The 16,290-nt window shown below is 33.8% G+C and overlaps 2 protein-coding genes across 3 annotated transcripts; one reads left to right on the top strand and one right to left on the bottom strand.

Moving 5' to 3' along the window:
• Positions 1-3,013: 3,013 nt before the first annotated feature.
• Positions 3,014-6,276, bottom strand: LOC128181868 (uncharacterized). The gene is made up of 2 exons (XM_052850417.1): positions 6,160-6,276; positions 3,014-4,809 (listed from the first exon to the last, which is right to left on the bottom strand). The coding sequence occupies exon 2, from the start codon at positions 4,805-4,807 to the stop codon at positions 3,242-3,244; it is 1,566 nt and encodes a 521-aa protein (XP_052706377.1). The 5' UTR covers positions 4,808-4,809; positions 6,160-6,276; the 3' UTR covers positions 3,014-3,241.
• A 6,799-nt stretch (positions 6,277-13,075) lies between these two features.
• Positions 13,076-15,379, top strand: LOC128181582 (uncharacterized). Of its 2 annotated transcripts, none has more exons than XM_052850038.1 (2): positions 13,076-13,241; positions 13,431-15,379. In XM_052850038.1, exons 1-2 carry the CDS (start codon positions 13,076-13,078, stop codon positions 15,038-15,040), a joined length of 1,776 nt encoding a protein of 591 aa, XP_052705998.1. In that variant the 3' UTR covers positions 15,041-15,379. The 2 variants fall into 2 exon arrangements, with proteins under 2 accessions (XP_052705998.1, XP_052705999.1); XM_052850039.1 differs by having other exon boundaries at positions 13,199-13,294.
• The last annotated feature ends 911 nt before the right edge of the window (positions 15,380-16,290 follow it).

The following is a 16,290-nucleotide window of genomic DNA, read 5'->3' as shown; positions in this document are numbered from 1 at the left end:
CCTTAAGCTTGAAAACTTGATGGAAATTAAGAAAAGGGAGCTTCAGTCACTGTGCTAGTACATTCATTGCCCTCCTCTTAATTCACAGTACTGACAGTAGTATCTTTTCATGGAGATGTCTATTACAAATTCTATACGGGTCAAAAATTTCTGACGCCCCACTTTTAATATTCTACTTTTTAAATAACTTGAAAATCAGTTTTTGAGTCGTGGCCATAATGTATCGTCTGCTGTTTAAAATTTTCAGGTAAAAAATTGATTGTATATATTCGAATAAGTTATTACTCGACAATAACCGTATTTTTTTTTAAAAGCGTGGAGCGTGTGTTCGAAATTTTTGATTTTTTTTCAACACGACTCAATTCGATCGGTTCCCTACATTTAAGATCGTATGAAATATAAAACCAGTCGAGTAAAATGCGGTGCATGTCTGCCCAAGAACCTTCAAGATTAGTTGGCGTGGTCCAAGCAAAGCGCGGATTACGATAGGTTTCAGAATATTTGCTTTATTTACTTTAAACCTTTAAAAATGATGTCCTTAACAATAAAACAGCTATTCTTAATTTATAATATTTATCACAGATCGCTAGAGTTCTTAAGAGGCACCACAAAATCAATCTAAGGCTTAATGTCCGGAAATCCAATGCAACCGGAAGTATTGAAGACCTACTGTACCATGAAGGCCAAAACGTCATGTAACGACACGTCAACATGACCGCTACATTAGGGTAACTCACCTTTCTGATAGAAACTGCGCGATGCACAACACACGCAACTGCAGGTACATTTAGATCATATAAATGGTCTGTATGCATGGAACGAGATACTAGTACACTCGAGAATGAGACAGTTCCTTAGAGTCAGAATTTAGCAGAAATAGACCGCATAAACAAATGAAATAATCTCCCACCAAGACTTTTGTTATTCCAGAAGATGGGTGGATAAGGCGTGTAAAATGCCCATACGCGGTCGGACAGGCTACTAAAAAATTAAAGTATCAACAAATCTGATGTTTTTTTTTAAAAATCATTTAAAACAATATATATTTAACGAATCATTGATTTGTAACCTGTAGGTATGTTCAATACTTGGAATATGTTGACTCAAACAGGCGTATACGTATTAAAACCTGCAAATATTGTCATTTTTGGGAGTTGATTTTAATCAACTCTCCTATGCACTTACTCGTGCAAAGCGAAAGTGAAACAGTGTTTGGACCTAAGCACAAATCAATTATACCGCTGACAACACTTAGTTCTTGAAAATAATCGATAAATTCGATGCTATGTATTATGAAGCATTGTTTTTCAAGAAAACTTATTTATCAATACCATGAAAATAGTTAGCTTTTAAATTGTATAAACAGTTTAGATATTTTTTAAAGTCATGTGTATTCCTACGCTAGCGCTCAATGTAGTCTCGTTCAACCAGACGCTTGGCTGGCTCCTTTAATATCCGACAAAACAGAGTCTCTCTTGCTTGTCGGAGATAAACGGAGACAGCCGAGCGTTTGGTTGAACAAGACAAGAGTTCTATCTTGCCTGGATCCATACAATTTCTCAGAAATATTTCAATTACTGATACTACTTGCCATGCAAAATCACATATCGTTGATTTTGAATAAATGATAATCGATAAAATCAACTCCCGTCAGTACTTCAGTACTTTGATTTAGAACTTCAAGGCATTTTCTTTTATAGAGTGGGCCTGTGCTCCATATTTTTCTCAAAGTCTAATTAAGGTCTGATGGAAAACAAACCGATTTCAATCAAGAAAAACGTGGAGAGATGACCCACTATACATTAAAAATATCATTTTGTATCCTAACAACTGAACGTATTGAAAAAATAATACAAGTCCGGTAATTCGTGACCTTAGTCAGACATAATATTTAAAAAGTCCCCTTTGTTGTGTCTGAAATGGCTCAGTGGTTAGAGTACCTGGCATAAGATAACCGTATATGTCTAGGGTTTTTATGATACGGGTCGATACCACCAAAATTTCCGACAATAATTTTTTTCTTATTTTTTGTTAAATATATAAAAACTGACTATAGTTACAAATTTTGCTTTTGCAAAGTTGTATTATAATATATTTGAATAGATTTAATTGGGGAAAAATAAATTTAAAATTGTATTTCACTACTAAACCGAATGGGCATTTGCGCCATCTTATTCCCCCATCTTCTTTGGGATCACTATATAAGAAGCTGCTATTAGTGCGAATGGGGATCGCACGATATATTGTCGTGATTTTTATACTGTGGGGTACCTTTACCTTTTTGATTTTTTAAAAGAAAACCTTTAATAGAATTAATTTGAAATTTAAAAAAAAATGCTTTGTTAGTTTTTCTTCCCTATGCCTAAACCCTTCAACATTTGGGCATTTTTGAAACAAATTATTAGAGCAGAAACAAGGTTTTTAAAAGGTTTTCTGGATGAGTAATGAACATTTAAAGATATAAGTATCATATATATGGAAACTATTGTATGGTTGTCGATCAAGATATCATGCGCGATATAATAAAAAAATTGGGCTGCCATAGAAACACTTCGCGCATGGGCATGGAAACGAGCACAAACAACAGACGTTTTCCTCAGAAAAATTATGCAAACTTGACGTCTATCATGCAGGGTTATTACGAAAAGTAAAAATAGAGAAAACTAACCCATTACATACATAGGCGTCGGAACCGGGGGGGCTAGGGGGGGCTTAGCCCCCCCACTTTCAATTTGCTTCCGACGCCAGTGACATAAGAAGCCTTATCATTGGTATTGTATATTTTCTACGGTAACTATGGAGGCACTGTAAATTTCTGTTAACATGAAAGTATAATTTATATATATGTATATTCAATTGTGACAGCATAATTTTAAAAACTTAAGAGAAGAGAAGAGAAGAGAAGGTTTTCAGTTTTATCACTGTACATAAATTCTAAAACATTACACGCACGCACGCACGCACGCACGCACGCACGCACACACACACACACACACACACACACACACACACACACACAATTTAAATAATTTAGATACTAGGTTTAAAATAAAAATTATACAATTCATCATTGACGAAAAACTGTTAATCAGATATTCAGCTGAATGAAATGGGATTAAATCCATTTCATACTCTGTGTTTTAAAAACCAGATCCAAATTTGAGACCCTAAAACTATCAAAGTAGGGATGAGACAGGGATGTCCTTCACAAAGACGGACTTTGATAACATTGTTCTCTAATCTAATCGATTTTTGATGACCTAATGTGAACAACTTCCTGTGAAACACCGTGGGTCCTAGGAGGCCCTTCGTTAGTGTTTTCTTCCCATTCATCGGTTCTAGCGTTTTCAGACACATTGTTGATATCTCCTTCTCCGCTGGAGATCGAAACAGGCGAAGGGTGTTCAGGAAAATTTGTCAATTCTACATATTGATACTGACAATGAAAGGATTTGGGAAGATGGATGGGTTCTGGAATACAGTGACAAGCAACATTTTCAGAATCGCTGCTCTCTTCTTCCACAAACAATTTCGCAGTGTCTGGCAAAAGTAAATCTTTTTCTGTCTTTAAAATAATTTTTAGCTCACAACACTTTCCTTTTTTCGCAATGCTCTTTGCCAATTGTATATGCTCTAGAGCTTTGTCAATGTCTCCCTTTAAATGACACAACCGAGATTTAGCTATAGCAAAATACATTTGTACTCGAAGCTCGGCATCGGGGGAGTCGTATATTTGTATCTGTCTCTCTGCCTCTTTCATGACAGCGCAAGAACATCTGTATCGTTTTATAAATCGACATCGCATTCCTAAACCCAAGTAACAAAACAGTAAACGAAAAGTAAATCTCCTTGTCCAGAATAATCTGATATCATCAGGTTCGTTTTCTAATATATGGATCGCCTGTGTGAAATGAATATATATTTCATTGGTTATTATTTGAGGGAAGGATTCATACCATGCTCTGAGGTAAAGAATGATTTTATATAGCGTATCGACTATTTCCAAACAACCGGAAACTCTGTTTGCACACACCAATGCTTCCTTAACAATTTCGTCTCCCTCAGATTTTTGGTCAGCAAACGAGAAGACAACGGCCTTTCTACCGTAAAGCATGCACAGAGACAGGTCAGGGCATGACGTCATAGTCGAAATGGACTCCATATCTTGAAAAAGTTGGTCATTGGGGTCGATAGCGTTAGTCTTGTTTGCAATGGAATCCATTGTGAGAGTTAAAAACACAAAATATTTGTCACAAATTTCTGTCATATCAGTGGTTGTAGGTAAAAGAAGCAATCTGTTAATTTCTCCCCGAAATTTCACAGAGAGATTTCTGAAATGTTCTTCGGGATTATTGAACATCATGTCTTGGATGTTTTTCTTCATGGATTCTGAATAAATTTGAATCTTTCTTCTGCTTGATGCATCCTTTTTTTGCACCTTTGTTGGTATTTCATGCATTATTATATTTTGATAAATATTGAAGAGTCTATAAGCCAACTCCTTTTCATCAGAGTGGTATATAACAAAAATGACATAATACAGGCCATAAGTAAATGTTCTATTACTCAATATGTACTGAGTTATGATAGTACTCAGATGTTCTATACTACTTTCTACGTGAAAATGAAATTCACAGAGAAGATCGTAAAACTCTTCGCTTATAAGACATCTGTTTTTAAACATTTCAAGAATCTCTCTCATTTGCTCAATTGTTTCAATTTTTTGAAAGAACACTTTAAGAGCAAATATTTCAACATGATTTAGACGTCTAGGGCTGGATATCGCTGCTGTATAACTACCATTCATGTCTGAAAAATAGAATAAGTTATATTAAACCAAGGTCTCCAAAATTAAATACGATGAAAATCAATGTTCAGCTATTTATGAGTGAAATAATTAACGAGATATGTATGGTCTTACTCTGTAAAACTCATAATCCCGCCACCCCCCACCCCCCCCCCCCCCCCCCCCCCACAAAACGATCGAAGCATAGGTCATAATGTTCTAATGATGAAGCTATTTCCAATTGTGATACAGTGGTAAATAAGCTGAAGAGAGTTAATCAAGTTTTTAATTATAATTAAAATTTGCTTTTCTCGAGATAGAAATAAAAATGGGTGGTACGATCTTTATTAGTTTTTTATAATAGTATGCCTTGTTGAAAAGCAATTTTTTAGACCATTGCAAAAATGAAATGAAATAGAACTTTACCTAAAAATACATGGGATATAATTAATCAATACATAATTAACTCATTAGATATCGAGGATGGTAACTATACTGTTGTTAAAAAATGCACGTCCTCTTAATTTGTTAATCCTAAACTAGTCGCGAATTTTCAGTAGTTGGAAAATGCGTTATGGTCCAATAGGAGATATAAATGAAACGTAAAACATGCGATACTCTACTAGTAATAAACGATTTACATACTTACACAGCTGTGGCTTACAATGACTCTAACATCATCTCTTTACTTGGGATTTCACCTCAAGTTTATTGAATTTCTCTATTGGCGACAATTGTGTTCACATTTTCTTGTTTAAAACTCTTTGTGAAAATACACGTTTACTTCATTTCACAAAATGTGACATTGATGATATGACATATTGTCATTGTCATATTTTTTTCTATCCAGTACTATATTTTATTTTGTATATGATATATTAAAGTGAGATCGTACCAAACATATATCACAAACTAATGAGGAGTTAAAACAGATAGCAAATAAAGCCAGTAAATGTACCTTCTTGTAGAGTAAGATGAGTGAGCAAATTAGGTAAATAAGGACCAAAATTATGTCCCGAATTGTTCCAATTGCAAGGGCTACATTTTGGACTTTCGTCATCACAATTATTCAAATCATGGTGTTAAAAACTCTAGAATTTGTTAAAAAATGTTGTAATGGATTATAAATATAACCCTAGAATCTCTTGTTTCCATGGATAAGTTTATTTTATGAATTACATCGTATCTTCATGTTTCTGTAACATTCTGTGTGTCAGAATAACATTTTATAATGTACATATTAAAGATATAAACAAATAATTCTGTCCTGAAATTCGATAAAATAATGATATGTTGATGAAGGGGCCCACACAAATATAGAATTCCAGATGAAAAAAAAATAGATCTTGATATTTAAAACAACAAATCAATACCTGTTTGAAGAAATCAGATTAGTTCATTATCACCGGAGTCGAATCGTCCCAAATGTACGGTAGTTAACAGATAATTTGTTAGATCAAAACCTCAGTACACGTTGATTAAAGTCGATTGCCTAACTTTAATTTACTTCCTTAGTTACAATAATTAGTAAATTTTGTAAGTAATGTGCGCAATATGTTTATTTTTATACTACATGTAAATAGACGAACCGAAAGTAGTTTTTTAGTTGCGGACATTCAGTTTTAATTGCACTTCTATTATATTTTCCGTATAAAGATCTACTATAAAGATATCAATGAACAATATTTTACTTGTCTCAATTCTAAGAAAGGAAGTGATTGATGATTAAAATACCCGTGTCTAATGCTCGCTTATGGCCTCGGTATGTTGAAACCTTGCCAAAACGTAGGTGTATTTTAACCAAAATGTCCCTGAATTCTATCAATTTTTAAAAAATACGCTTATGTTGAGACTGTTCTAGAGTAAAGGATTGGGCGCAGGTAGATTTATTCTCTTCAATCTCTTACCAAGAAAAGAATGCTACAGTTTCAGACTTGGCTTTTTATAAAGGTAAATCAAAAGAGTTAAAAATTGTAAATAAAGATAATACATGTATAAGGTTTATCATATCCTTAAAGTTTTAGTAAAGATTGAAATGTTTTTTTAACCATTTGTGTTATCATGTGTAGAAGGTTTGGAACTTTAAACATTATTCTTTAAAACCATAAACTACCATTTAGTATAGAACCATTCCAAGTAAATAGAATCTTTCCCTATATATTTAAAACTCCCCTTCTAAAGCTGATTAATGCAGTCTATAAACTGTCACAACTACGCAAATCTTTTTAACCACAGACATCTGGACCGGGTTGCTCTTAACACTGGTTAACTTTAACCACTCTTAACTTCACCAGTGGTTAAAGTTAGTATCAAAATTTAACCAATGGATAAGGGATTTAACCAGTGGTTTAAGTTAACCAGTGCTTTTGAGCAACCTAGTTCTGACGTTTTAAACTTGTCTTCTGATAAAAAATAAACTATGATAATATCTAAATATTTTTAATACTTATGGTACAAGGAATTCTTTAAAGAGAAGATTTTAAAGATAAATTAAGCGTCTGTTTCTTAAACAGGTATTACTCAAGAGTTGAAAAGTGTAATGCAATCAATTCAGTCTACTGAATTGGCTTCTCTTCAAACTGAAGACGAATGTCATTTAGAATGCCATTTAGCACAAGACGAGGAACCACTGCTTGATTTACTATGCGCATCCACTCCCTGCTTCGATGATAGCAATGAGATCACAACTTGTTCAAACAGTGATGCTCTCGCTATTATTGAGAGTACTCTTACAAACGATAAAACATTTATATTTTCAGCAGCACTCATTTCAGGAAGAAAAACCAAACTTGATCAAGATCCTTTATACCAAAGTATGAAACATTATCACAACTACTGTCAGCCGATGAAGTTCTCCCAGCTACCCTTGACAACAGAAAAACGAAATGTTTTGGTAAAATCACCCACGGAGAGTGCAGAAAATGCAACATCAGCACAGGATATTGCAGATGATATTTTCCCGATCCCCAGACCTGTGTCGACACAATCAACGAAAAAAAGATCAAATGAATATTTTGTTCTTACTGCTGATAAGATTTTAATTCAAAGGGGGTAATTTACTTTCGTATAAGCTTCTAAATGTTTTGAATAGTTATATACAAAAAAGTAACCTCACTTCATGACATTGAAAATAACTTTTGAACACTGTTCGTTATCACCACATGATAACATCATTTTTATATTTATTAAGCACTTTTTAGCATAAATTTCATTAAATTTAGAAGTTTATTTATAGACATGACGCATAATTGCGCATGCAATTGACTTGAAACTACCTATAGCTTATTTTATGTCCGACTTAAAATCATGTGTCCGACTTACGAACGAATATGACTGTTGTTGGTTAGTCACATCACTACATACGTTATGGTATGCAATTGGATGCGATCCGCAAACCTCTAGGAAGATGAAGGGGTCCGACTCTAGATCAGTCTACCCTATGCATTTTAAATTTTCATATTATAATAAAGATATAATAATATATTAATATGTAGATATTAATATTGATATTGACAATTATGGTAAATGTTTTTTAAAGAATTTTACAAATTGGTTAAGGTAAACACAATCTCCTACACGTAAAATAGGCTAACCCCACCAATATATATAACAACGGAATACAGTCAATCTGATTACAAAAGCGCTAACTCTAACTTAACTTCTTATTGACATGTTCACACTTTTTTATAAATTCAAAACAATGTGTGCAGTATTATTGGCTTTCTTTATGTCATACAGTACACTACATGTACTTTGAATAAGCACTACTTGTTTACTATTTTATATCAAAAATACTTTTTTCGATTTGTATAGAAATGAGATCTGTTGATCTCACTGCATTGCTCAGATCTGTTGAAATCACTGCATTGCTCAGTTTTTTAAATAACATAATCTTATAACGTTCATGAGGGTCAAATTAAAATTTCTTCCTCTCAGTGATAGAACATTTTGAGCCGACAACTACTAAGTGACCAATATCTTTTCCTTATTCAAACTTGTACCGTCTATCTCATTCTGCATGATCTAATCTTTAAGAAAGAAATCATTTGGTCCAAATAAGCGAGTGTGTTGGTCGTGTAACACTATTGTCGTAAAATTACTTTTTGGCCTGCAGTAAAGCTGAAACCCTGGGACCTACAGAATCTAATCTGCATGTTTTGAAAGACTCACAAAGAAAATACACAAACTCGAACTTTCACTTTTATTACAAATTGGGATACGATTATGACAAAAATCCAACTATGTTTGTTCACACATCATACGAAAAAAGTCATCGCCGTTTGATGAATACACGGGGTAAAGTTAACAGATAGATTTCGTAAAATAAAAACTTGTTGATTACTGCAATTGTCTAATAATAATGTCCTTCCTTGTTTACAACGGAACTAAATATATCCATGCAACATGAACCATATGTTTATAATATTATACAGGCAATAGACAAACTGAAAGTTGTTTTTCAAAAAGTTCATTTTACGTAATTGAACAAAAGGAAATATTGTAATTGTAATTTCAATGTATCCAGAATATATTTAATATGAAGACTGAATAGTTCAATATTTGTCACAAATTTTGGAAAAGAAATATTGATTGAAACCTTCTTGTATAATTTTACTTGGTGTGTTAAATCCTAGCCAGAACGTTAATGAAGACATAGATACATTTTTTTTAACCTTAAAAAGTCACATTTTTAAATTTCACCAATTTTAAGATTGCTTTTAAGTAGCTAAACAATTGGACAGGTGACAATTTAGTTCTTCATTCTCTTACCAAGAACAGATTCGTTTTTTCTCAAAAATTGCACACTAAGGATTTCTAAAGTGTATACTCTTTGATTTGATTTTTTTTTAATAAATCTTTTATTACTTGTGCACAAATGGTTTTCAATGCGTCTAAATAGACATCTGTAAAATATATCAAGCTGCAATTTGATTCAATATTTCGTTAAGGTATACATAGCATTGGTAAAGAGAGTTATAAATATTATGAAGTAAAGATGTTTATCATACCCTTGATGTCTCAGTTTTTTTATTAAACCAATACATTGTAAATGGTTTATGTATATGTTTGTGCTTATCTAAAATATATTTAGTATAAAATTTGTAATGACTTCTAACAGGTACTGACCCATTGAAACCGCTTTATTTTAAATTCGTTTTGTTTTGAATTGTTATGTAAATAGTTATATTGATATCGACAATTGAGTAGACATGTCTTCAAAGAAAACTTAACAAATTACAAATTAGTTATGGTAAACACAATATCCTACTTGAAAAATAGGTGGACTCCATGCACAAATGGAAAATTGGGATACAATCTATTAAGCAATCAAAATGATATTCATTTCGACATGTTCGCTCAGTTTCCCTCTATGACTAGTACCGGGGTATGTGCTATACATTTTTATCTTTCTTCATGTTATACAATACCATACATAATATCTCTAGCTTTATTCACAAGCGCACCTTGTTTATATGAAATGCATATCTTTAATTGAATGCACTTCAGAAAAAAGGCTGATTAAATTATTGCACTGCTCAGAATACGTGTTGATAACATTTTAAAGTACATCTAATAGGGTCCTGAAAATCAAATAAAAATATCTTCCAGATCGTCTAACAGTCTTATGGTAGAACGAACTAAATCAAAATCGTTAATAACCAAAATCCATTCCTGAAGTTGACATATACACAATCTATCTCATTCTTCATGGTCCAATCTTTCAGAAAGAAATCATTTGGTCAAAATTAGAGAGTGTGTTGTTCGTTTAACATTATTGTATTATATTCAAGTTATATTTTGGCCTGCAATACCCCCCCCCCCCCGAAAACAAAATAATCCCTCCGAAGCCCTCTGGAAAATGTTCTGGATCTGTGCATATCTAATTTTTGTAAAGCTGTGTGATTTTTCAAATTCATATTATAACTTTATTTTCAACACATTTTACGTTGATGTCATTTCTAACCGCGTTTCGCGGCTATTAGAACTATATGCAGTTATGTATATTAGCTGTAAGTTGATATTTTGCAATGTCTGTTTAGGCGATATGTCCTCCGTCACAGACAGAACATACAGTTCCTGTCAGAATTACTCCTGGAATACCACTGACATACTAGGACACGGGGCGACAGTTCTTTTATTCAAATCCAGAAACAAGGTATAATTTAAAATACATGTATACCCGGTATATCTGTATCATATGAAGAATCTGGCATAATTTTATACATACATGTACGAGTAGCAAACAATCAGACTCTCTCTCCATCCACATCTCTCCATCCTCATCTTCAACTTAACTCTCTCTCTCTCTCTCTCTCTCTCTCTCTCTCTCTCTCTCTCTCTCTCTCTCTCTCTCTCTCTACCATATAATCTTGTCAAGAATTAACGCTTACCTTAATCACAATGGCAAATACTGTTCACAATCTCCCTTTTCTGTTTTCTATCACGTATTTTCGATTTTAGAAACACTTCCTTCGTGATTGGTATTTTGCCAAGATCAATGAATTAATATAAACAGAACTGTCTCTCAGCCACAGCATCTACGCATCAAAACACTCAGAGACCTGCAGGATCGAATCGAAGCTCATTGAGAAACTGACAGAAAATGTTTTGGAATGCTCATATTTAAAGAATTCACAAGGGATATATAGATATAATGGTTTTCAGGTTTAGGAAGTTAGAGGTTAACAGATGTGTAGATTTGTGATAAGTTTCAAACTATGTATGGGAAATTGATTATGAACAATATTACTGTTTGGTTAAACACTACCTAAAAATAGAAATTCGCCTTTCCAGGACTTTTTTCCGCGGGAAGGGCTGATCGGGTGGTGGTGGTAGTAAATCTTTACCCAACACTTATAAAATTGTCTTTTTTCATTTATCCAACCAGCAAAATGCTACTTATTTTCCGTGAGGGATGGGAGGGGGGGGGGCAAAAAATTAATTACTGCTAGATGTACTTCGAAAAATCTATGGTTTGGATATATCGTGACACACACTCGACCACAAGAAGGTCATCTTGATACAACTGAAGTAAGACTCTTCTCAGTTGTATAATAAAAAAGTGTCAGTTACCGGTGCGGTTTAAGGGTCATCGAGGATCATCGAAACCTCGTGACTTCTACTTTTTATCACAGTACGTCACAACATGGCGATTTGAACGCATTGTGAAAAAGTGTATATCACTAAAATGTGTTGTCCATCTCTGTGGCGCTATGGGTGTAGCTCCAATTTACCAATCTGCAGGTCTCGAGTTCGAATACCTCAAGGGCTTTTATTTTGATGAACAGTATTTAAGTTTTAAAAATTGCTATTTTTTGCCCAAAATTTGATTTTTTTTCTGTCACTTTCAAGTCGAACACATGCTAGAAACCCATATCTTTATGTAATTTATCTTTTAAAAAGAGAATACGTCACGGCTCAATAGGCTGGGTGTTTAATAATGCAAATGTAAAGAATAATTAAATGTTACTTTATTGAATCAGAATATACCTTCTTGTACCGAAGGTTATGATTGAGTTAACAAATCAAGAATGAATTAGGGTTAGAAACATGCCTCATATTGTTACAGATACTTTTTCAGATCAAACCTCGGTACGTATCGATTAAAGCTGATTGCGTAGCTTGAATTTCCTTCCTTGGTAACAATGATCAATGTGTTCATGCAAAATGCGTAATCTATGTTTATTTACTACACGTACATGTACAATTGCTGATAAACAGACAAACCGAAAGTCGTCTTTTAAACATATTGAAAAGAGTATATTGCAATGTCCTTTCATATATTCTATTCTCTAGTGTTGACATCATCAAACTCTGAACAATGTAATTATCAGAAAGAAGATAATGTTGGAAATTTAATCTCTCATACTGTATGTCGGCTTTTAAACCCGGTATGTTTTTTTTTATTTTCTTTTTTTTTTTGGGGGGGGGGGGGGGGCAATTTAGTTGTTTCCTTCTCAATTGCCAAGTTGACTCCAAGTCAAATATTTCCTGTTTTGATGATGAAATAATAATCTGGACCTTTGCCAAGATCATTTGTTGTATAAGTCAGTTAATTTATATATATTTTTTTTTTAAAGACTAGTCTGATTACTTTAATAGTAATTTGTAAAAACAGTATTACAAACTGTGTCTGATCTGTGGCGAGTTTTCAGTTCATCTCCATTTTTTTTTACCTTAACTCTAGTTTGCTGAATATGATTTGTTTATGAGGGACCTTCTTCCTGGTAATTGGAATTTTTATTTTAGTACCTCTAACTCGTCCCCTCTGACGCAAGAACGAGGGTCATGCAGCAACCCACGATCTCTCGCTCCACACGGCGTGGTGCCATAGACACTACATATAGGCATCAAAACCAGGATCTTGATATCGTTCCAGCTTATCTTCCAAAGCCATCTTCCAGAGTTTGGATTATTCGAGATCAAGATGGCGTTCAATATGCAGGTCGTCAAGGTACATATGCTTTTCTTCCACATCTTCCCGCCAAGAACACACTATTATGGATGGTATATTATATCATCCATCTCTTTGAGACGAACAAACTTGTTTTTCTTTGAGTCAAGCAAACTTTTATTGATTTTTAGAAAGAAATATATAATTTCTGTTTTGGTTCAAATTTAGAAAATTTGGTTCTCACTTTAGACATGGTAGATCTCATTCAACAAATGGAGAGGAAATTACGTGGCATACACACATTTCCAAAAGCCTCCAGTTTGCCTCGTGATCTTCAGGTTCGTCTTTATATGACCGAAAAACACGCACTTCAAGTTTTCCTCCAGTCGTTAACAGTTGAACAACTGAGACTTATTCTTCAGATGTTCAAAACAAGATGTCTTATAAGCGAAGAAATTTACGATTATTGTTGTGATTTGTTCCTTCTCAAACGAGACATAACAATAGAAAACTTTCAATTCCTAATTCAGCACCTGTTGAATAGATGTACTTATGGATTACCATACATTGTGTATGTAATGCACCACTTTGGCCACGTGGAGCTGGCTTATCAGTTATACAATATTTACCTCAATCTCAATATATCTCCAATGATTGTCCACAAAATTGATGCATCGAGCAGAAAAAAAATTCAAAATTATTTCGAGATCATGAAAACAAACATTCAATACATGGTGTTCAAAGATCCTTTTAATTTTTTCAAAAAACTTTCTGTCCATTTTAGGCAAAAGATAGCAGACACACATCCCTCATCAACAAAGTTTGCTGTCTTGTGTGATAAATATGTTGTGCTTTTAGCCCTCACAATGGACACTCTGGTTAATAAAACTATTGAGATCAGTCCAGATGACCAAGTCTTTCATGACATGGAACGCTTTGCAGCCATGACGTCATGTCCGGATCTGTCTCGATGCATGCTTTACGGTAGAAGGGCCGTTGTCTTGTCATTCGCTAACAAAAAAGGGGAGGGCGAAGAACTGGTCAAAGAGGCCTTGGTCTGCGCACACAGAGTTTCTGCTTGTTTGGAAACTGTTGACCTGCTGTATAAAATCGTTCTTTTTCTTCGTGTTTGGTATCAACATTTTCCTCAGATTACAACAAATGCAATTTACGGTCATTATAGAATGGCAATGCAGATCTTAGAAAATGAACCGGACGACCGCAGGGAAGTTTGGGCAATGAAGTTTACATTTCGTCTGTTGTGTTGTTTTTTGGGATTGGGAATGCACTGTCGTTTTATCAAACATTTTAACTGTACTAACAATGTAAAAACAGAATCGGAAAGACTTTTGAAAAAATATCAATCTTCCGAAACTGGACTTCGTTTAAAAATGTACTTTTCTATAGCTAAATCTAGATTACATCATTTAAAGGGGGACACTGATACAGCATTGGAACATATACTTCTGGCAAAAGAGATTGCAATGAAAGGCAAATATGTTGAATTGAAAACTATTTTAGAGTCGGAACAAACTTTATATATGTCTGACGCTGCGCCATTGTTTGTGGAGGAAGAGAGCAGCGATTCTGAGAATATTGTCAGTCTTTGTATTCCAGAACCCATCCAGCTTCCGAATTCTTTTCAGAGTCCCAAAAATCAGTCTGTAGAATTGACAAATTTTTCTAACCTACGCCCTTTGCCTGCCTCGGTCCCCAGCGGTGAAGGAACTATTAACAGTGTGTCTGAAAACGCTAGAGACGATGAACAGGAAGTAAATACTAATGAAGAGCCGCGAAGGTCCCACGACTTCTCTCAGGAAACTATTCATATTAGGTCATCAAAAAATGAATTTAATTAAGATATATAGAGAACTTTGTTGACAAAATCTGTCTTTCTAAAGAAAGTCTCTGTTTCATCCTAACTCATCTTTCTTTTGTTAAATTCGGGGTTCAAACATGGATTAATTCTTTATATTTACATTTTAAACTGTCTGTGATAACATTACAAATCAATTTTGAAGCCTATAACCCAATAATTTCATATAAGATGAGCAACCCAAAATGGGTGTGTCTAATAGCATAACCGAAACACGTTATTGGCTGCACCGCGTGGTAAAACAAAGATTGTGCTACATAAAAAAAGTAGTGATTTTAAATTGCTGCTTTAAACTGTAGATATTGGAAATAATATAAATATAAGTTATAAGAAGTCATTCTTTAAGTATTATGAGGGATAAGTCCGGTCGGGGCGTGGTCAAATCTATCAAAAAGCTCTTCGGGCTTTATTGAATTTGACCACGCCCCGACCGAAATTATCCCCTCATAATACTATAAAAGAATGATGTCTTATTCGTAAATTAAAAATGAAGACTATACAAACTAGGGATATATTACCGTTGAGAGGATATTCATATAATTAGAAGTACTTTTATCTCCATATATTTACATTTTCCATGCCTATGATAACACTACCTATGATTTTGTACTATATAACCCATAATACAAATACAAATCTATCATAAAGTCCTTCGGGCTTTATTGGATTTGATCACGCCCCGACCAAAATTATCACCTCATAATACTCAAAGAATGATTCCTTATTTGACAGCTATATATAAGAATCTTAAGCTTGCAAGCATTTTAAAATATAAAATACTAGTATAAGATAATCATATATTTGAGACAGTCAGTTTCACTGTTATCTCAAACAACGACCCTATACTTATAATATGATTATTACAATAGGGAGAAAGTGATTATTAAGTCATATAATTAATACAATCTTTGTTCACAATAAAAAAGTACATTTGCATGTCTTTTCACAGTCTAGTATTTCTACACTCATTGCCAAAAAAGTTGTAAACTAGAAATTATTTCAGAAATGGGACGATATTTACTTAATTTGACCTACGCTGTGCCATTGTTAGTGGAAGGAGAGAGCGGCGATTCTGGCAATGTTACCAGGACTTCGCTGTATTTCATAACCCATCCAACTTCCGCCCTCTTATCACCCAAAAAAATCGTGTGTGATGTATTGATATAAACTGTTTCCATCTTATCAACGTGGAAAGAGATATAGCTATAATGGTTCAAGTCCATTGAATCAGAT

This window comes from Crassostrea angulata, chromosome 4 (genome assembly GCF_025612915.1).
Source record: "Crassostrea angulata isolate pt1a10 chromosome 4, ASM2561291v2, whole genome shotgun sequence".
Classification (NCBI taxonomy): domain Eukaryota; kingdom Metazoa; phylum Mollusca; class Bivalvia; order Ostreida; family Ostreidae; genus Magallana; species Magallana angulata.
This window is presented reverse-complemented; position numbering and strand designations above follow the sequence as displayed.

Excerpts from the sequence above, each read along its gene's own strand:
- LOC128181582 (XM_052850038.1), top strand. The coding sequence starts at position 13,076 with ATGCAGCAACCCACGATCTCTCGCTCCACACGGCGTGGTGCCATAGAC. Across the intron at positions 13,242-13,430 it reads TCAATATGCAGGTCGTCAAG|ACATGGTAGATCTCATTCAA; the intron begins GTACATATGCTT and ends TTCTCACTTTAG.
- LOC128181868 (XM_052850417.1), bottom strand. The coding sequence starts at position 4,807 with ATGAATGGTAGTTATACAGCAGCGATATCCAGCCCTAGACGTCTAAAT.